Raw genomic sequence first — 22,255 nt, forward strand, 5'->3', positions numbered from 1 at the left:
TTGTACCTTTTTTTGCAATTATAAAAGCAAGTCTGTGTTTTCATCTAGTGCTTTTATGATTTCTTCTGTTGTGTCTTTGGGCCATCTAAAACTTATATTAGTATTTTTTTTAATCCCAGCATTTGGAGGGCTGAGACAGGAGGACCCCAGTTTTCAGCCTCAGCTACTTGGTGAGGCCCTGTACAACTTAGTGAGACCCTGTTTCAAAATAAAGAATAAAAAATAGGGCTAAGGGTGTAGGCTCAGAGATAGAATGTCGCTGGGTTCAGTCCCCAGTACTGCAAAAATAAATAAGTAAATAAATGAAATAAAAGTAGGAATTAAGGATATTTAAATGTGGAGGTAGTTGTATTGTAAAGTACTTCAGGAGAATGCAAGATTTTGTAGTTTACTTTTTTTTTCTTTTTCCTTCTCTTTCAGGTCACCCATGCAATTATGGATATTTAAAAGGATCAGACAGTGTGGAGGGGGAGTTCCCCTCCGCACTCCCCCTTGGTGCTTGATTCCAGGAATAATTTATAAACTGTGGAATTTTTTTAAATAAAGAACTTGTATTTGATATGAACTTTATAGAACTATTTATAATTTTTTTATTTAAGTGCCAAAACGATTATACAGAGATATATAGTTTTATACTATTGCCACGAGGACTTAAATTATAATCTCAAAAGGGTCATTTATTCTCTATAATTCTTTTTTGAATAGCACCTTTGTGTCCTGGCTTTTCATTTTTAAAAATTAGACTTGTGACTATTTTGAAGAACTAAGCAGTATAAAAACAATTAGGATGAATTCTCCCATCCCTGACTGCACATCAAAATGTCAGTCTCTGAAGCATGCTTTCGATGTCCTTTCTGTTATAACAAAGGGGAGTGAAAACCAGATTAAAGCCTTTCTCTCTAGTCACTGTTACAATGCTACAACTATCAAAGATGCCTTTGGCAGGAATGCCCTTCATCTTGTTTCTTCCTGTGGAAAGAAAGGAGTGTTAGATTGGCTTGTTGAAAAAGGAGTGGATCCACTGGTAAAAGACAAGGAGTCAGGCTGGACAGCATTGCACAGAAGCATCTTTTATGGACATATTGATTGTGTTTGGACTCTCTTGAAGGTAAGTGTCATTTGTTTATTTAAAACTCATTATGCATATATTTTCTTAATCTTTTTTATACATCCACTTCCTTTTTTTTTAATGTGGTACAGGGGGTTGAACCAAAGAATATTTCACCTCTGAACTATACCCCCAGCCCTCTTTTATTTTTTGTTTTGAAACAGGGTCTCATTAGGTTGCTGAGGTTGTCCTCAAATGTATAATCCTCCTGTCTCAGCCTCCCAAGTACTAGGATTACAGGTGTGTGCCACCGCGCCTGGCTCATACATCCCACTTTCTAAGATATATTTGCACTTTTTCCTACCTGTTGTTTGATATGTTACTATTATAACTCATAATTCATCTTTGGAATTAAGTTGGTACAAGAGGGTGAACCCAGGGCCTTCTACTTCTGAGCTACACTTGTAACTCTATTTATCTTTATTTTGGGATGGTCTCATAAGTTGTTGAGCCTGGCGTGGAACCTGTGATCCTCCTATTTCCACCTTCAAAGTACTGGGATTACAGGTGTGTGCCACCATGCCCAGATTTATTATTCTTTTTACAAAAAATTTTATAGTGTAAAATTTTAAACATATCTTAAAGTTTCTAATATATAATGGACTATTGACTAATTTTGTGTTATGTGTATATCCTGTATTATTTATTCCCATCTTATCATATAATCAGTTGTGGTTTTAGAAGAAAAACTTTATACAAATAAACTTAATAATGTTTGAGTAAAGAATGATTTATGAGTCAGGCATCCCTTGGAACCAGAGAGGTTTAGAGAGCTCTGCTGCAGCAACATGGCCAGGGAACCTTTATAGGCTGATGCAGAAGTAATGCAAAATATACTTGATTGTTCAGAATAAAAAAACTCTAGAGATTTGGTAGTCTCTAGTTTTATTTTACTGTTTATGTTGAGCTTTGATTTATATAGGAACTTAAGTGTTAGAGCTAGCCAGTCTAATGGCATATCAGTTAAAAATATTTAGCCATATCTTCTAGTATTTAAAAAAATATGGTTTACTCAAATAATAATTATTAACTATTTTAAAGGGGCTGTAGTGGTTGAATATCAGTTAGGGACTATGTTTTTGATTAATATGTTCACATCTTGTTTAGGATGAAATGCTTAATTTATAAAAGTTTATAATTAAAGTCAGGTTTGTTTGTTTTTCTTTTTTTTTTTTTTTTGTACTGGGGATTGAACCCAGGGGTATTTTATCTCTGAGCTACACCCCCAACCCTACTTTATTTTAATTTTGAAATGAGGTCACTACTTGCTGATGCTGTCCTCAAACCTGCAGTCCTCCGTCTCAGCCTCCCAACTACTGAGTGTGAGCCATTACGCCGGCTCTTAATATCATTTTTAATTTATAGTGCTTCCCATTTACAGGTTAAATATAGACTTGTATGAATAGCCTAATAATGAAGTGTTTTGAGATAACATACCAATGCTTTTCTCTAATGAATGCACATTCAAAATTCACTATCAGAAGTCATGAGTTCTAAATTTCACAGTTTTGTATAGACATTTTTGTCATGTTTATGCAGGACCTAGAAAAGAAAAAACAGTTCTTGTCCTCAAAGGAACTTGTAGTTAAATTAGGAAGCTTCCTTTTAATCTGTTCATCTCATTTTCACTTTTAAAATATTATGTATAATGTGGCTTTTATGAAGTAATATTTACCGATCGAAGTATTTTTAAAAATATATTAATAGTAAAATATCCTTTTTGGAGTTAATTGCTTATATCTACTACTTGTGAGTCATGTTCCCAAACCATGGACCTCAGTTTTATGTATGAAAGAGAATTCTACTACATTCTTTGTTATTTTTCCAATTTTTAACTGGGGGTTGAACCCAGAAGCACTTTACATCCAAGCTACACTCCCAGCCCTATTTTATTTTGTGTTTTTGGAACTGGGTTGCTTCAGGCAACAGTAAATTCTTTTTAATATCTAAAATCTTTGGTTATCTAATTCCCTTATTATAATTGTTTTGATAAGGAAAGCTAGATTAGTATGAGTTAAATCATCTTTCAGATCTTTTAGATGTACTCTTTTTTTTTTTTTCAAGCTGTAAGACCTTGACGTTTTTTTCTATTTCTGCTACAGTATTGGACCAATCCTGTTGAGCTTGAGAGTCCTTGGGTTTTTGGCTATCCATGATTACCATTCATGTGTCAGGATTTGAAGCTTCACTTGAAATAGTTGTGGTCTAGCCAGAATTTTGGTCCTTCCTTTTCTTTGGAAGGAACGTGATGTCCTTTTAGAAATGATCAGTCATTCTCACTACTGTGGTTGTGAGAAGCCAGGAAATTGTGCCTTGCTATCTGGCAGTATATCTAGCAGTGGGTGAATTTTGTTTCCATAAAAACCTCTTAGCCAAAACTCTCTTCATTTGTTCAGCACATCATTTTGGGCTTCCAACACTCCTTTAATTGGAAGAAGTGCAGTGGTAGTCCTTTATGAAAGGGGCTTCTCACTTCTGATGAAAAATATAGCACTTCAGGTATTATGAATTGGCAGAAAGAAACCCTACTGCACACACAGACATTTTATGTAAATTTGCATTTGATAAAACTTTATAAATTTTTAAATTGAGTATTAAAATAAATTGTATAATATATACCTACACTCTTAGTTCTTGATAGCCAAAGATACAACACTTTACCAGAAACTTGTGCAGTAGAGATAGCATATCTTATGTAGCTTTTCTTTGGCTTAATTCCATTACCTGAAGCATGGCTGGCAAAGACTTCATGTGTATTCTGCTTGATACTAATGGTATACTTAATTCTAATAGTATACTTGATAATTAATGGTATACTGTTGTCAGTGTACCATTGTTTTTTTATACTGGTGTTTTACACTGTTCTGAAATAACTTGCTCAGATTTTTCCCTTTGGTAAATGGAAGACTAGAACTGTAAAGTTGTTTGGATTAAATGATATACTAATTGTAAAGTATTTATTTCAAATATTTTTTGAGTATTGATAGCTACTAGGGAGTAATCTAGGGATAATGCAGTGAATGAGAGTCCCTTTGATTTTTTTTAATGCTAGTAGGGGAGATATTTAAAAAATACTAATTATTAATAATTTAAAAAACAAAAAGATATTTAAAAAATACTAATATGCTAGCTGGGCATGGTGGCACACGCTTGTAATCCCCACACTTGAGAGACAGAGACAGGAGGATTGCGCAGGTTCGAAGTCAGCCGTCAGCCGTGCTGGCTTAAGAGACCCTGTTTCCAAATAAAAATATAAAAAATAGGTCTGGGAGTGTAGCCTGGAGATAGAAGGGCTTCCAGGAACCCCATACCAAAAAAAAAAAAAAACTACTATGCTAATATAAGATGCCTCACAGAATAGAGAAGCAGGTCATGAACCAGAACAACCCAACTGTCAAATTATAAATAAAACTTCTCAAATTATAATAAACAATAAACTATAAACTAATTAGAATAATTGTTCTAAAATTTTGTTCTTCCCTAATAGCAGGACCAATTATCTATTAAAACAGTTCCTAGTTCATCATACTAAAACCATATTATTTGAATTATCAGAAAATGCTTATTCTTTTTGCTCTAGTAGGAGGCCATCTAGCCAGTTTATCCAAAAGTACTGTCAAAGCATTGAAGAATAGTTGTGAAAGGAGAGTAGAATATATTCTTCTTTGGCAGTATATAGGCAGCAGTAACCAGAGAGCTATATTATCTCAGCTTAGCTCATAACCAGTTGAAAAGATCAATGTGTCAGATGCTCTGCTGAACCATTTCATGTCATTTTGGCCTAACGTTTTATTCCAACTAAAACTGTAGTGACCAGTTTTTATAGGCTTCTAGTAGCTTTGGGTGGATATTTTCTGCATCTTGTTCTTGGCCTGTACTGCAGTCCTCTATTTTGTGCCACAGAATTTGGTACTCATGCATGACTAGCTGAAAGTATGAGGATTAGTCCCTATAGAGCAACTCTTGGGTAAAAGATTTCAGAACTAGTGGTAAATACTTCCTTCTTTTTTCCCTTTATTGGACAACTAATTATTCTGATATATCCTAGAAGATAATGCACAGATTTCCTTAGTGGACTACTTGATAACACATCCTTATACTGTTTTTTCTTCCTTCATTGATTTATTCCCCTGGTTTCTCACTACTATTTTCCAGAATCTCTTCCTAAGGAAATTACCTGCACATAAGTCTTTATATTGTGCTCTGTTTTGGGATAATATGGTTAAAACAAGAACAATAACAACAAAGAAAAACCAGTTTTCTGAATTTCCTGATAGTCGTCTCCATTGGTATTACCAGTGTTTTGTAGTAGAATAGCTGTGTATAAAGTCCATCAACTTTATGTAGAGCATTGTTTTGAAATGCTCAGGCTTAGAAGCCTGGTATATACTTATATGGTCTTTATTAAACATAAGGTAGAATAGACTACACACTTCTCCTCCTACTTAGATAAACAGAAAGTATTAAGAGTCCACTAAAAAGCTAAACAACAACAAAATGTCCCTAGTTCTTTACACAATTGAGATTTCTTAGGATGATGCCAATGTATATAGTCTTAATGGAGTCCATTTGGTGTATATAAAATTCAGGGAACATTTATAAAATTGGCAAAATAAACTCTCCAGAGACCCAGGTTCCAGAGTTTTTATTTGTCAGGTTCATAGTTTGTAATATTCTGTTGCAAAATCCACCCATTTTAATTTTGTACAGGCCAAACTTAAGTCATCCCACCAGGATTTATTTTACCTTTATTTTTTGGGGGAAGTGGACAATGCACAGTTTTAAATTTATTAAGATCTTAGAATCACTTTTTCACGGTTCATTTCAGCTTATAACTACCAAGTAAACTGTATGTGAGAGGCAATTTTGCACCATATAAAATAGCTAAGTCTGAACAATTATCTAAAACCTTATTAAGCTGTCAGCAAATGCCAAAAATTATTCTTTGGAAGGAATACATTTTATATTTAAAAAATTGTCATGAAGTAACAATAGTTTGAATTTAATCTTGTTCTCTGTCCTCTCTCTCAATTATGTTTAAATAGAAAAGTTTGTTAATAGGGCTTGCATATGCCAACTATTTTAAATAAGAGAGACATAAAATATTCCATTTCATGTTTGAAATGTGGAGGTAAAAATTATAGATTACTTTAAACTTATCTTTAAGTACATATATATATATGTGTGTGTACATATGCATTTAAAAATTATATGTAGCTGGGCGTGGTGGCGCACGCTTGTAATCCCCGCGCTTGGGAAGTGGAGACAGGAGGATCGCACAGGTTCGAAGCCAGCCGTGCTGGCTTACGAGACCCTGTTTCAAAATATAAAAAAATATGTCTGGGAGTATAGCCCGGAGGTAGAAGGGCTTCCAGGAACCCCAGTACCACACACACACACACACACACACACACACACACACACACAAATTATATGTACTTTATAAGACTAAAATAATGTTATAAAATTTAAGTGGAAAAATAATTACTCACATATTTGGAGATTTGGAGGTTTAAGATCATGACTGACCTTGTATCCTTGGTGCTGTGGTAACACTGTATGTCATAGCGGGAAGTATGGTGGAGCAAAAGAGAAAGGAAGAGATCAGTATCCATCACTCCCCTAAGACCTAAGACATTCCATAGGCCCCACCTTTTAAAAGATCTAGCACCTAGTCATGCCATCTAGGAACCAAACCTTTAGGGAACATTCCACATATAAACTGCGCACTTGGAAAATTGTCCCATCTCGGTTTTTTTTAGATGCGAAGTGTTACTTCATATTTTCTGGTGCTTCTTTATTCCACCATAATCTGGATATTTGGGTTTTCTGAGTTTTTTTTTTCTGATGAGAAAAATGCATGTGAATATGAGATAATTGTTACTAAATGTTTATCTTTGGTTTTTTAATGTTTTTATGGGCTTGATTATCTGACTTTGATTTTTTTCTTTTTTTGTGGTACTGGGGATGGAGCCCAGCTACAGCCCCAGACCTATTTTTATATTTTATTTGGAAACAGGGTCTCACTGAGTTGCAGAGGACCTCACTAAGTAGCTGAGACTGGCAGCAAACCTGTGATCCTCCTGTCTCAGCCTCCCAAGTACTGGGATTACAAGTGTGTACCACTATGCCTGGCTCGACTTTTGATATTTTAGTGTAGGAAATTGTTGATTACAGGTAAACTGATAAAGTATGCACACATATTTCTTTTTTCTTTCTTTTTTTTTTTAGCATGGTGTTAGTTTGTATATTCAAGATAAAGAAGGCTTGTCAGCTTTGGATCTTCTAATGAAGGATAGACCAACTCATGTAGTATTCAAGAATACTGGTAAGAAAACTACAAATATATTTTATAATGGTCTAGCTTATAATAATAGGGAAAACTGTAGATATATGCAGAGAATTTTTATTTTGGTATATGTTGATTGATATCTTCTCGTTTTATATTTGGTACACTTTGTTTTATTTTGCATTTTGAAATATCTGTTCATATTTGTGTCTAGATGTAAAAATACAACCTACAATGGGAATGCAGCTAGAATTGTAGCTATTGTAAAGTAACTAATGCTCCAGAAAATAATAGCAATTAAGGTAGAGGTAAAAATGAATGACATTATTGTATCTATATATTCAGTTTTACTTATTTCTCCAATTTGTTTGCTCTTTGGCTTTAGAAATGCAAATTGGTAGAAAAAGAAGGAACTATTTATTTATTTATTTATTTATTTTTGTGTTTATTTATGTGTTTATTTGTTTTGCGGGTCTGGGGATGGAACCCAGGGGCATTTGACCTCCGAGCTATACCCCTGTCCTATTTTTTATTCTTGATTTTGAAACAGGGTCTCACTGAGTTGCAAAGGGCACCCTAAGTAGCTGCTGAGGCTGTCCTCAAACTGCGATCCTCCCTTCTCAGCCTCCTTAATGCTGGAATTACAAGCGTGCTCCACCACACCTGGCTTTGGAGAAGAAATTTAAATGGGGTCTATATAGTTTGCATCTAAGCTAAGTAAGGATAAAATCTTCGTTTTTATTTTTGCCGTAGATAGTACATTTTTTTAAGATAGTTATTTCATTCTGGGACATATTGGCCTTCCAAATAAAAATGAAGACTTACTTCATAAACTTAACTGTGATTTTTATCATAGTTCAGCGGGATCTTACCCCAATTACTAGTGTGATTTTATGTTTATCAAGAGCAAACCATTGAAAGCTTATATTTCTGTAGCTATCGTAATATCACATTTGCTTTACTTAGAGCATGATTAAGACCTGATTAATAGTCTATTGCATTTAAAATAACTATTTTCATGGAAATTAAGTAAATATGGCAGGTGGTAATTAACTAAGTTGGCAGTTAAACTTTAGCTGCTTAAAAAAATGAGGAACAGCTGGACCTGGTGGCGCACACTTGTAATTCTTGAATTTGGGAGGCTGAGACAGGAGGATCCGGGTTTGTGGCCAGCCTCAGCTACTTAGTGAGGCCCTCCACAACTTACAGAGACTGTTTCCAAATAAAGAATAAAAAATAGGACTGGGGGTATAGCTTGAAGGTAAAATAAAATGCCCCTGGGTTTCATCCCCAGTACCGCAAAAAAAAAAAAAAAAAAGGAACAAAAGTTTAAACACTGAGAGGCTTAATAATATATTAATAGATTCATAATATTTAAAAATAGTGCCATTTTTCTAAATATTATAGTTAAAATTTTGTCAAGGGTTATTTTTTATTTATTTATTTTGTGGTACTGGGGGTAGAACCCAGAGGCTTTCTACCTCCAGGATATACTTCCAGACCAATTTTTATATTTTATTTTATTTGGAAACAGGATCTCACTTAGTTGCTGAGAGCCTCACTAAGTAGCTGAGGCTGGCTTCAAACCTGCACGATCCTCCTGTCTCTGCCTTCTAAGTGCAGGGATTACAAGCGTGCGCCAACACGTCTGGCTAAGGGTCATGTTTTAAGTAAGCTAATTAGTAGCATATGTCAATAAACTAAACTGATATTTATTTTAAAATATAAAAATATAAAAACAAATCTTCATTTTAGATCCTACAGATGTCTACACTTGGGGCGATAATACAAATTTTACTCTGGGTCATGGAAGCCAAAATAGCAAACATCATCCAGAGTTGGTGGATCTGTTCTCACGGAGTGGTATTTATATCAAGCAGGTATTGTGAAGTATAATTTGTGTACTTTTAGAGATTAAAAATAAATTCTATATTTGCTATCTTTTCATCTGGATTTAATTTTGTTAAAGGCACAATATATTCTGATGATGTAGTCTATCAATAGGACTTTATTTATTCTGTTTTAAATTTTGTTACGTGTAGATTATGTATAGTACCCTAAAAATATCTCTTTATGTCAAGGAATGCTAGAAATGATAAGATGCCGTAAGATAATTAGTTTTAAGAAGGTAGAACTGCTGTTGATTTTCTAGTTTTTGTTTCTGTTTAACAAAAATTTCGAATTCTTTAGGTTTTCCAAAGTGGCTGTGTTGATATTCAGTGTTATTTTAGATAATAGAACTTGAAGTTTTAAATATAAGAAATTGTATCATTTTAATTGGTTTAATTATTAAGGTTTAGTCTTTACATTCTTCTTCTAGATGACTTTTTATCTTTCATAGATTCTGCTACTTTTAAAATACTCTTTCGCTTTTAAAATTGTGTACAAGTGTGTGTATAATTTATTTCTTTACCTTCATTTTAGTTATACTCTAGGCAAACATATATTTATTTATTTATTTATTTTATTTTTTGGTAGTGGGAATCAATCCCAGGGACATTCTTTTCTCTGAGCTAACTTCCAGCCTTATATTTTAATTTTTTATTTTGAAACAGGACCTCACTAGATTGTTGAGAGTCTCTCTACTTGTTGGTGCTGTCCTGTAAAATGTGATCCTCCTGTCTCAGCCTCCCAAGTACTAGGATTACAGGTATGAGACACCATGCCTGATTTAAGATATTTAAATTTAGTAAGTTGAAAGTATTATTTTATTCTCTTCTAAACTTTCCCTACTTAATTTTTATTTTATTTATTCATTTATTTATTTTTGTGGTACCAGGGATGGAACCCAGGGGCATTCTACCTCCGAGATACACCCCCAGCCCTATTTTTAATTCTTTATTTTGAAACAGGGTCTCACTGATTGCAAAGGGCCTCACTAAGTAGCTAAGGCTGTCCGCGAACCACTATCCTCCTTTCTCAGCCTCCCAAATTCTGGGATTACAAGCGTGCGCCACCACGCCTGGCTCCTACTTAATTTTTAATGCTATAAATTTCAGTTTCTAAATCTATCATCTACCTCAAGTCATGTCTATTGATTTCGTCTCTGTCATCGACTGTATTATTCTTAATTAGCTTTCTGTTATTATAATAAAATGCTTAAGGTAATCAACTTAAAAAGATGAAAGGTTTTAAAGGTTCGAGTCCATTGTCATTTGTCCTTGTAGCTTTGAGGTTTGTGATAAGGCAGCAGAGCATTGTTGAGGATCCTGTGGACAAGCAGCTCACCTCATAGTGGCTGAGAAGCAAAGAGAGTTTGTACTTTCTATAGCACCAAGCTGAGGACCAGTATTTTTTTTTTTTTTTTGGTGGGTCTGGGGATGGAACCCAGGGGCATTCTACCTCCAAGCTATACCCCTTGTCCTATTTTTTATTCTTTATTTTTGAAACAGGGTCTCACTAAGTTGCAGAGGGCTTCTAAGCTACTAAGTAGCTCACACTGTCCACCAACCGTGATCCTCCAGTCTCAGCCTCCTGAATGCTGGGATTACAACACTCCTGGCTAGGACCAATCATTTAACATATAGGCCTTTAAGAGACATTCCAGATTCATACTACAGAATGAAGCTATCTGCAAGTTATTTCTTGGACAGAGACAATGTCTTAACTTGACTTCCTTATCTCATTCTTTTCTATCCTGTTAATTTTTTTCAGGATTATTACCTTTAAAAACAAAGTTAATTATGTCTCTACTTGCTAATTCACCTATGGATAAAATCTAAACTTTGTGGTTTGGAATATAAAGCCTTTTCTAATCTTCCTGAATTACTGTCAGCTCATGTTTCTTGCCACTTCTGATTTGTGTTTATTCTGCTACTTTCATTGCAAAATAGGAGCTTGGGTTTTTTTATTAATATAGTACTGGCACTTCTCAACCATTACCTTATGTTCATGTATGACATACAGATAACACATGTTTTGGAATTGAACTTTCCATTTTTAGAACTACTTTAACTATATTTTTCTAGTTTGCCTAGTATGGTTTTGGTTTAAAGTTATTATCCTAGTACAATTTTTAATATCCCCTTTCATTCTAAAAATATTTTGATGATATATAATCGTATTTAGGGCTCTATAGAACACCTTAGAGTTTAGTTTTTTTTAAATTGAAAGTCATGATCTAATGGATCATATTAGCAAGTTTTATAAGAAAAGGAAGTAAAACAGTTAAGTTACAGAATATTAAATTTTGAGAGACTAAGAACAGACTATATAGAGATAAAAAGTGACTAGAGAATTAGAATATAGTGGTGTCATAAAAGCTTGGAATCCTGCAGGCCATGTACCTAGGCCTGAAAGATATTTAGCGTAATGAAAGGAATTGGGATAGGTAGGAATTATAAACCTGGTATCGAGGTTTGTACTGAATGTGGGAGAGGTGAACAGGGTTATCTGTTCCAGTGTAGTTCAAAACTTTAGGCAGATGTTTCTAATTAAGTATATTTCTATCTATGTATTTGTAACATAAATATATATTATGAATATATGTATACACATTATACTGAGCTTGAGCAGGTTCTCAAAGTCCTTGAAATGATAATCCATTATTAATTAGTAATTGATCAGACTTCAGGCATGAGAAAGTACCTACTTTTCCTTTCCCTAGTTAGTAGACAATATGGCTAGATTTCATTACATGTTAAGAAGCAGGGTTTTTTATCCAATAGGGAAGGAATAATGGTACCATTATCTTCAAATCCTAAAATAAATAGAATATAGAAGAATTGAGCCTATTACATTTGACATATTTTGTAAAATGAGCATATTTCATTTTGTAAAACGAATAAGGATCAAAGGTATTTTATTTGCCACAGACTGAGAATGGTTTGATAGAAAGAAAGCAGTGTAAATTTCAGCCAGGGAAGAGGAACCTAGATGGGAATATTTACAGAGCACCCATTAGAAAAAAACCTCATTAGTCCTAGAAAAAGGGTTGATTCTATAGTACCAAATGAAAGAACTGTCATGTGACAGAGAATATTGATATTGGCATTATATATAGCTTTCTGACTGGTCTAAGGATATATAATATTTAGAGCTTGTGTTTTTTCAAAGGACATTGCCTTTCTGCAAAGTGGTTCTAGGATTTCTTTTTTACTCAGTTTTTATGTCCTAAGAAGTATAAATATAAACAACTTTTTAAATGAGAAGATATTTTAATACTATTATGACAGAGTGAGTATGAAGAATATTAGCTGTATTGAAAATAGTGAAATGTGGCCTGGGGATTAGGTTTGGAAGTACATGCATATTTAAAACTGCTGTTGGTTTCCCGTTGCTGTCTGATGATAGAGTTCAGCCATTTCAGGGTCCTCATCTTCTGGATTATTTGAATGTGTAAGCATGTGTTCAGAGCAAGCAGGGTGTTGAGAATGAGGCAAATAAAGAGGAAGTAGAAGAGAGAGAAACTTAAAAGTAAATATAAAATAATTTAAAGCCATAGAATGACATTAAAAGTATATAAAATTAGAGATAAAAAGGACAGACTGCTTCCCTCCCCTGAATAAATGACATTATTTGTAAAATACTGTAGCTATTTCTACTATTTTTATCAATGACATGTATGTCTATTTGTTAATCTTCATGTTATACTCTGTGTAGTTCTTGCTAAATGGCATTTCAGGAGATTAGAATTGTAAAAAGATGTCTGTGTTTAATAGTTAAAGATTTAAAACTTAGTTTTTATTTTATGTAATTTCTTAATAATGTATACTTAATTGCCTTCTTTTTCTATGCCAATGTTTTTAAACATAAATTTAGACATAAATTTTTTGTCTTTATTACAGAAAACTATAAATAGAATAGTATGAGTCCTCATGCTGAACATCCAGCTTAAACAATTAGCAAATTTTTTTAACAAATTGAAAAACATTTTATTCAGAGAAATTTAATAATATTTTCTTGCTCTCTTTCAGGTGGTGCTTTGTAAGTTTCATTCCGTATTTCTGTCTCAGAAAGGGCACATTTACACCTGTGGTCATGGCCCAGGAGGACGTTTAGGCCATGGAGATGAGCAGACGTGCCTGGTAATTGAAAAGTCTTTCTGTGGTTTAATAGCTACAAATGGTTTTCCAACTATAAGAGGAAATAATATACCAACTAATAATAGGTTAGATAATTAGCGTTCTGGTATATAATGTTTAAATTAAGGACTCAGATATAAAGTAAAAGTGAAAGAACAATACTTTGCTTATAGCAAATATTGAGTCAGGAGATTATATAAATAAACTTTATAGTTACTTTCTGGTTTTTTTTATACAAAAGAACAGACAAACTAAAACTTTTTTCCTGAAATGAAAGCTTTTTTTTTTTTTTTTTTTTTTTTTTTTTTTTTTTTTGGTGGTACTGGGTTCCTGGAAGCCCTTCTACCTCTGGGCTACACTCCCAGACCTATTTACATTTTTATTTGGAAACAGGGTCTCCTAAGCCAGCACGTGCGGCTGGCTTCGAACCTGCGCGATCCTCCTGTCTCTGCCTCCCAAGCGCGGGGATTACAAGCGTGCGCCACCACGCCCGGCCAAATGAAAGCTTTTTATTGTAACTTTTTTGCCAAATTATCTATGACAGAAATTGAGCCCGTATTTTCATTACATAATCAAAATTTATTTTTAAGTTACTGAAACTTAGTAGTAATTTGAAGAAACATAGCTTATCATAGTCTGGAAAATTTGCTTACTATATTATTTTTAAGATTTTTTTTGAGAGGACTACTAGTGTATCATCTATTAAAGAGTGCTTTAAAATGGAAAGCTATGATAGTTTTCTTGTTTTGAGGATTTACTGGTTCTAGCCATTGTTTGTTTTTTCTCATGTATTAGTATTGCTTTAAGCATCACAATTTTCCTTTGAGGTATAAGCATTATTTTCATTTTATGTAAGATGATAATACTAATTAGCAGTCATAGTTGGGAGCAGTGATGAATGCCTATAATCTCAGTATTTGAGAGGCTGAGACAGGAAATTCATAGGTTCTGGGCTAGTGCATGATAGCTTAGCAAGACCTTAATTCAAAGTTTGAAAAATAAAAAGGGTGTAGCTCTGAGATGGAATGCCCCTGGATTCTGTCCCTAGTACCAGAGAAACAAAATAATAATAAAGTATTCATTTATTGGTTGCTTATTTTGTTTTTATATGAGGAAAATTGAGGTACAAAGCAGTTAGGCATTAGATTGAGATCAAATAACTCGTAAGCTGCAGATCTGAATCTAGGACAGATCCTCCAAAGGAATGTGATATTATATGTTTGTTACTCATTGAAGGGAGTAACTTGAGTCCTATATAATTTCTTTTCTTTAAGTATGCTACTGAAGACTTTGTGGAGCTCCCCTTATTCATACCGAATTTGTACTTGGTATATGGTAATGGCTTAAAAATTATTTGCTGAATTATTTTATTTTTTTTAATTGAAATTTCTGTTTTGCTCATAACTATATAATTTAAACTAATCTAACCTTTGCTGAAATATAGTTTACCTATGACTGATATATAGCCATATATCAGTCATACCATTTTGGATAAAGTATCATCAGTTTCTATTACCATTTTTATATAAATGGTTAATATAGGTTAATATAATCTTATTTTCTAGGTTCCTAGACTTGTGGAAGGACTGAGTGGTCATAATTGCTCCCAAGTGGCAGCTGCTAAGGATCATACTGTTGTATTAACTGAGGATGGATGTGTTTACACATTTGGTCTAAATACTTTTCATCAATTAGGAATTATTCCTTCACCTTCCAGTTGTAATGTACCCAGACAGGTAAACTTCTCTCTCTCTTTTTTTTTTTTTTTTTGGTGGTACTGGGGTGGAACTCAGGGGCTTTTCTACCTCCAGGTTATACTCCCAGACCTATTTTATACTTTATTTGGAAACAGGGTCTCACTAAGTTGCTGAGAGCCTCACTAAGGAGCTGAGGTTGGCTTTAAACCTGTGTGATCCTTCTGTCTTAGTCTCCCAAGAGCGGGGATTACAAGTGTGCTCCACCACGCCCACCTAAACTTCTCTTTTTTTAAACAACAAACTACTTGCTCTAAAACCTGAATGACATTAAGATTGTAATATATTGATAGGGCAACTGTTTTGGCTTATTTAACCTCATCTTCAATTCTATGTGTATATTTTCACAGGAGGAATTAAGTATTGTGCAAATTTACATTTGTTTGGAATAAGAAAGAGCACCTGGGAAATTAAGCATTTGGGGATTAGAACTCATAAGCAGATGGAGGGAAAAAACATATATATATATATATATATATATATATATAAATTTAAGATAGTTTTTAGGTCTTCCCTAAGAAAAATATGTGAAATTTATCAGTACAACATGGACCTATGCAAGTGAGGCACCAAGAATCCTAAATTGGATCTGCTTCATTAAACCTGCCTTTCAGCTTGTTAAAACTGGTAAGTTGCTAGGAGGCAGCATGATCCACCCCCTGCATAGCCACTCCAGAAGGTGCCCTCCCTCACTGCAGGGCCTTGTCCATAGAACTGGGATGGGTGCCCTAAGCTAACATGTTATTAGAACCATTACCCAAAGCAAATGCATTTTAAATATCAGATATCTTTACTGACTTAACCCTCTGGATTAAAAATTATTAGGCAATCACATTTTGTTAAGTAAGTCCAACAGCTTTCTCTCTAGATGACTAATGAATCAGTAGGAATTATCCCCAAATATTTAGAGGTAGTCTTCAATCTGCTATTTTTATAAGATCCAATTTCTCTAACCACCTGTGGTATTTGTGGCTATTTAGTAGACTTAGCAATGGCAATAGCTTTAATAGACTTCTTTAGGAATGCAAATAGATTTTATTCCCATTTTTATCATTGTATGACAACCTTAAAGCTCTGGGTTTTAAGGATACATCTAGTATTCTTTGTGTGTGTGTGTGTGTGCGCGCGCACGCAGATCTGGGGATGGAACCCAGGGGCATTCGACCTCTGAGCTATACCCCCTGCCCTATTTTTTATTCTTTATTTTGAAACAGGGTCTCACTAAGATGCAGAGGGCCTCACTAAGTAGCTGAGGCTGTCTGTGAACCGCTATCCTCTGATCTCAGCCTCCAGAATGCTGGGATTACAAGCATGCGCCACCACGCCCGGCTTCTAGTATTCTTAACTGGGAGCAGCAGCTGACACTTTCTGATGTTTTTACTTATTATAACAGTGGTGGTGCTACACACAAGATGGTAGGTACAATCTGGAGATGCACCTAAACATTCTATATGCATAAGATGATTCTTTACAACAAAGACCTATCTGGCTCCAAATGTCAGTATTGCCACTGTTGGGAGAATACCTATGGGTTCAATCTCCAGTACCAAAAGAAAAAAAAGTACTGTATTTTCTGTGAATGCTTATTTTGCTTATTGCTTGTTTAAAAAAAGTCAAAAGTGTAATGATTTGGTTTTTGTACCATGTCAGTTTTCTGTGTTAAAACTGTGTTATGAGAAGAGTTTGAGTCTCAGAGTGAGTCTGTTAGCAGTGACTGCTAATAACATTTGAGAGGATGATAGCAGCAATATATATGCAATATAACTTGCTTCCCAGGTTTACTGGGTCCAGGTGGTAAACTGCAGTCTCATTTGTCTTTCTGAGTAGATGCAGTCAAAATGCCTGAAAGGCAGGACAGTCATTGGAGTAGCAGCAGGCAGGTTTCATACAGTGCTGTGGACTAGAGAAGCTGTTTACACAATGGGACTAAATGGTGGACAACTGGGTAAGAAATATCTTATGACAATGTCTGAAAAATAACTGGGGACTTAAGAAGATACTCCGTGATTTATTGGTGTAATTTTTTAGGTTATTTACTAGATCCCAATGGAGAAAAGTGTGTCACCACTCCTCGCCAGGTCTCTGCGCTTCATCATAAGGACGTCGCTCTCTCTTTGGTTGCTGCAAGTGACGGGGCCACAGTCTGTGTTACCACGAGGGGAGATATTTACTTACTTGCAGACTATCAGTGCAAAAAGATAGCATCTAAGTATGTGTAAATGAAATATAACTAATAATAGTTTAAATCCACCTGCAAATATCCAAATTTCAGCTTTATGCTCTGCTCTGTAAATTTAAGTGGAAAAAATTAAATAGGAAGAAAAGTCAGGAATTTTTCCCTTTAATGATCTTTGTCTTTTGGTAAAGATCCTGTGTAAACTATATGTAAACTTTTTTGTATGTTGTAAGACAGTATTTCTAAGTTATTTTTAATGTCTGATTAAATATGACTAAATGTCATTTTTTTCTTTTATGCATCTGGTACACAGAACTAGATTAATCATAATTCTTGGCATGTTCTACTATTACCATTGGTTCATTTGTAGTCTTCTTATTTAAAAAAATTGTGGTACTGGGATTGAACCCAGAGCGTTTTATCTCAGAGTGATACCTCCACCCTACATTTTTTTTATTTTGAAATAGGGTCTAAGTTGTTGAGGACAAAATAGTTGTGGCTGGCCTCAAACTTGCAATCCTCCTGTGTCATCCTCCCAAGTACCGGGATTACAGGTGTGTGCTGTTACATCTGTAGTCTTTTATGTATTATACATTTATTTTTATTTTTTGGGGGGTACTAAGGATTGAACCTAGGGTCATTCTATGTTTGAGCTATACCCTCACCCCTATTTTATAATTATAAACAGGGTCTCATTAAGTTAGAGAAGACCTCACTAAATAGCTGAAGCTGGCTGATTTTATAATCTGAAACTAAGAACAATCATAAAATTTTAAATATGGATACATCTGCCAATTGGAGTTCTCTGTCTTTTGTTTATGTTTAACTGTGATATCATTTTGAGTGGCATAAGGTGCAAGTGCTTAAAAATAATAAATGCAAAATCCTATATTTATACATTTCAGTTTTTTATAATTGATTAATTCATATCTTACTCAGTAGCAGCATTTTGCTACTCATATTCATTGTGTCATTTCAGAGTATTAAACTTTTATAAAAACATTTTTCTTTTTAGACTAATATTTTATAAGTTTAGATATCTCACTATATAATAATAGTCATAAATGCAGGTTCAGAAATAGGTTTTTGCACAAATATACGATACTAGGAAGAATATAGGTCAACTAGTGGAAGCAGTTGTGGACACATAGTCTAGGTAATAGCTATCTTATCTTTAAGGCAGTCTGGGATTTAAATTTAAATACAACAAAATATGCTTTCGCTCTTGTGAAAGAAGTAGTACATATATAGATACAACCCTTGAAGTTAGCATATAAGCAGAAAATCAGTTTGTCATAATTTATCTTCTCTGTTATAACAAATAGAAGTTACTTTTGACATTAATTTTAAGTCATACTTCATTTATAATAAGTACACATGTTTCTTAGAACTGACTAAATAGGATTTTTTTTTCTGATCAGGAGGTGATTTTGGGATATTAGGTTGTACTTTCAGTTAACATTTATAAAATCTGCCCTTGTAACATTAAGTTACACAAATATATTCCAAGTTTTCACTAAGAAAATCTTTTTGTTACAGATTAAGTTCTGGCATAGTTATCTTGAAAAGAATTTTTTTTTTCTTTAATGCAGGTAAACCATCTGAAAGGGAGGACAATCATTGGAGTAGCAGCAGGCAGGTTTCATACAATACTGTGTACATCAGATATACAAATATGAAATGTGTGGCTAATTGATGAGATTTTTTTTTTTTTTTTTTTTTTTTTTTTTGCAGGTCTGGGGATGGACCCAGGGGCATTTGACCTCGGAGCTACACCCCCAGCCCTATTTTTATTCTTTATTTTGAAACCGGGTCTCACTGAGTTGCAGAGGGCCTCACTAAGTAGCTGAGGCTGTCCGTGAACCGGGATCCTCTGGTCTCAGCCTCCCGAATGCTGGGATTACAAGCGTGTGCCACCATGCCCGGCTAATTGATGAGATATTAATTAGCAATAGTGATCATTTTTATTGTAGATGCCTCTATTTAGGATTGGCCATATTTGAAATTAAGCATTTCTATTTCATTTTGAAGTTTAAGCATTTTTTTCTATAAATACACAGGAGGTTATAGCCTTACTATCTTTAAACTCGAAGTAAATTATTTAAACTCTAAGTAAATCTATGCATTAGCAAGTGGGCTACAGGTATTATCATTTGTCTGATTAAAAACTCTGAGAGGAAAGGACTTGCCATAGTCCTTACTACCACCTTGTAGAGGAAATGTATAGAAAGGAGGGTCTGATGAGGATACCAGAGGCCAATTCATTTTATTTCATCTTTTACAATAATCATCTTATTGTTTGAATAGTTATTTCTCTATAATTAACCATGTTTATTTTAAAGAACATATTAACTTAGGAGGTTTTTTTTTCCACCCAGACAATTAAACTTGAAAAAGGTTCTTGTATCAGGGGGTCGTATGGAATACAAGGTTGATCCTCAACATTTGAAAGAAAATGGGGGCGAAAAAATCTGCATTCTTGCAATGGATGGAGCTGGAAGAGTGAGTATTATTATTTATGTTTAAATAATGTTAAAATAAGTTTATTAATGTTATTTTCAGTTGACAGTTATAAGATATCTAAGAGTGTAAAAAAATTTTGCCATGGGATCGGAGCCAGCTGATGCATTAGGCCAGTGCCGGAGCCAGCGAGGCTGGGAATAGAGCCTGCCGATGGGTTAGGCCGGTGCCAGGGTCAGTGAGGCTGGGATTGGAGCCTGCCTTGAGGTGTGGCCGGTGCTGGGGTCTCGAGGCTGGGATCGGAGCCTACTGAGGGGAGAGGTTAGTGCCGGGGCCAACAAGGCCAGGACTGGAGCCTGCCGTGTGAGGCAAGGCCGCCACTAAGGCCTCCGAGGCAGAGATTGGCGCCAGCCGAGGGGTTAGGCCGGTGCCAGGGCCAGCAAGGTTGGGATCGGAGCCTGCCGTGAGGCAAGTCTGGTGCTGGGACCTACGAGGCCGGGATCGGACTCTACCGAGGGATAAGGCTGGTGCCAGGGCGAGTGAGGCCGGGATCGGAAACTGCTGTGAGGCAAGGATGGAGCTGGGACTTGCGAGACCAGGATAGGAGCCTGCCAAGGGGTTAGGCCGGTGCCAGGGTCAGCAAGGCCGGGATCGGAGCCTGTTGTGAGGCTAGGCCGGTGCTGGGGCCTCTGAGGCTGGGAGAGGAGCCAGCCGAGGGGTTAGTTCGGTGCAGGGGCCAGAGAGGCCAGGATCAGGGCCTTCCATGAGGCAAGGCTGGTGCTGGAGTCAGCGAGGTCGGGATCAGAGTCCTCCGGGTGGCCAGGCCACTACTGGGGCCGTCAAAAGTGGGATTGGAACTTGCAATACGGCATGCACAGAGAAATAGCACAGAAAATAAAATCCAGATTCTTCCCCTAATTAACAAGAACTAGGAGGAAAGGGGTAACAGGAGGAGGTCGAGTTGTAGAAAGGGCCCTATTGAAAAGCAATGAAGGTGACTAATCAGCAGGGAGGGGATGGGGAGGATGGAATCTCTTTAAAACTCATGAGGTATGTAAACAGTTATATCAAAGATAATCACCAGTTAAGCATGGGATCGAGGGAGGGGGAGGGAATGGGATGGGGATTGGATGAGGGCTTATTGGATGATATGTGCTTGTATATCCTCTCAAGTCTTGTATTCCAAAGTGATGTATGATTACAAAAATAAAATAATAATAAATAATTGCCACAAAAATAAAGATAAAAAAATACAATATGTAACACCATTAAAGAAAAGTAAATGGGATGTGCAGTGGGTTAGTCAAAGCATAAGAATACTGCCCAAAATAAGCATTGAAACAGTGTTTGATTTAGACTTACTGAATTCTAATATGAGGATAATTGATCAACCATAAACATACATGCCAGAAAATTATGTATGACCATATGTGTATATTAAGTACCACAAAGACATTTTACTGTATTTTATTTATCCCATACATGTCTTTTTTGATCCTATATCCCTTAGCATAAATATTTTTTCTGTTAAAATATTTTGCCATGGCAGTGATGATTTCTGTTGATTTTGTTTCCCTAGTTTTTTTGGACATCCAGTACTAATTATAATTAGGATGGAGCTAGTATTTCTGAGAAAGTATAACATTTAATGTTGCATAGTATTGCTATATTTAAATGTAATTTATTTAATTTTTTTTTTTTTTTTTTACTTTTTATTGGTATATTAAAGTCATACATCTTAGTGGGATATAAGAGGGTAGACACATACATGCACACATCACTCATTTAGCCCTTTAACATTTCAAGGTAAAAAACATTTTTATTTTTGTTCTAGAGATTGAACCCAGAAGCATTCCATCTCTGAGATACACCTCTAGCCCTGTTGTTTATTTTTTTGGAAACAGGATCTCACTAAGTTGCTGAGAGACCTCACTAAGTTGTTGAAGCTAGCCTATGATCCTCATGTCTTAGCTTCCAAAGTTCTGGTATTATACATGTGTGCAATCATGCTTGGCTGAAAAAAATACTTTTTGATGAATTCTTTGGTGTGTTTAGTATTGATAAATGATGTTGAATTGTATAGATAAGCAGTAAGACACATAACTACTCTTAAAGGGTAAGCAGGTAGAATTATAAATTTGATGAGTAATTAGAAAAATTCCCTCAGACTTATTTTCACATAAATGCTCACATTACATATATGCACAGAGATTGTAACTATCTACATTATTATAAAAGATAGTATATTTCTATGTACTTAGTATAAAAAATTATCTCTTTTAAATAAATGGGTTTTAATTTTTGTTTCCTGTACAAATATATCAGGACAATTTGCTAATAAAACCATTTACTTGAAATATATTTTAAGTAAATATCACAATAAGTGCTGTGTGCATGTATGTTTCTATCACTCTGAACCTCATTATGATGTAGAGTTATAGTGTA

General features: G+C 34.9%; 1 protein-coding gene across 3 annotated transcripts in view; it reads left to right on the forward strand.

Moving 5' to 3' along the window:
• Positions 1–627: 627 nt before the first annotated feature.
• The window catches only part of IBTK (inhibitor of Bruton tyrosine kinase), a gene marked incomplete at both ends in the record, with an annotated part of 83,776 nt that continues 62,148 nt past the window's right edge, over positions 628–22,255 (forward strand). For 2 of the 3 annotated variants that reach the window (XM_080700770.1, XM_080700771.1), the window contains 8 exons: positions 788–1,108; positions 7,340–7,436; positions 9,153–9,277; positions 13,313–13,423; positions 14,986–15,156; positions 17,002–17,119; positions 17,203–17,383; positions 19,729–19,852. In XM_080700770.1, coding sequence (XP_080556896.1) covers positions 788–1,108; positions 7,340–7,436; positions 9,153–9,277; positions 13,313–13,423; positions 14,986–15,156; positions 17,002–17,119; positions 17,203–17,383; positions 19,729–19,852 — 1,248 coding nt within the window. Of the gene's footprint in view, positions 1,109–7,339; positions 7,437–9,152; positions 9,278–13,312; positions 13,424–14,985; positions 15,157–17,001; positions 17,120–17,202; positions 17,384–19,728; positions 19,853–22,255 lie in introns of all 3 variants that reach the window. The other variant, XM_080700772.1, reaches the window with a different exon arrangement.

The sequence above is a fragment of the Muscardinus avellanarius genome, assembly GCF_963383645.1.
Source record: "Muscardinus avellanarius genome assembly, chromosome: 8".
NCBI lineage: Eukaryota > Metazoa > Chordata > Mammalia > Rodentia > Gliridae > Muscardinus > Muscardinus avellanarius.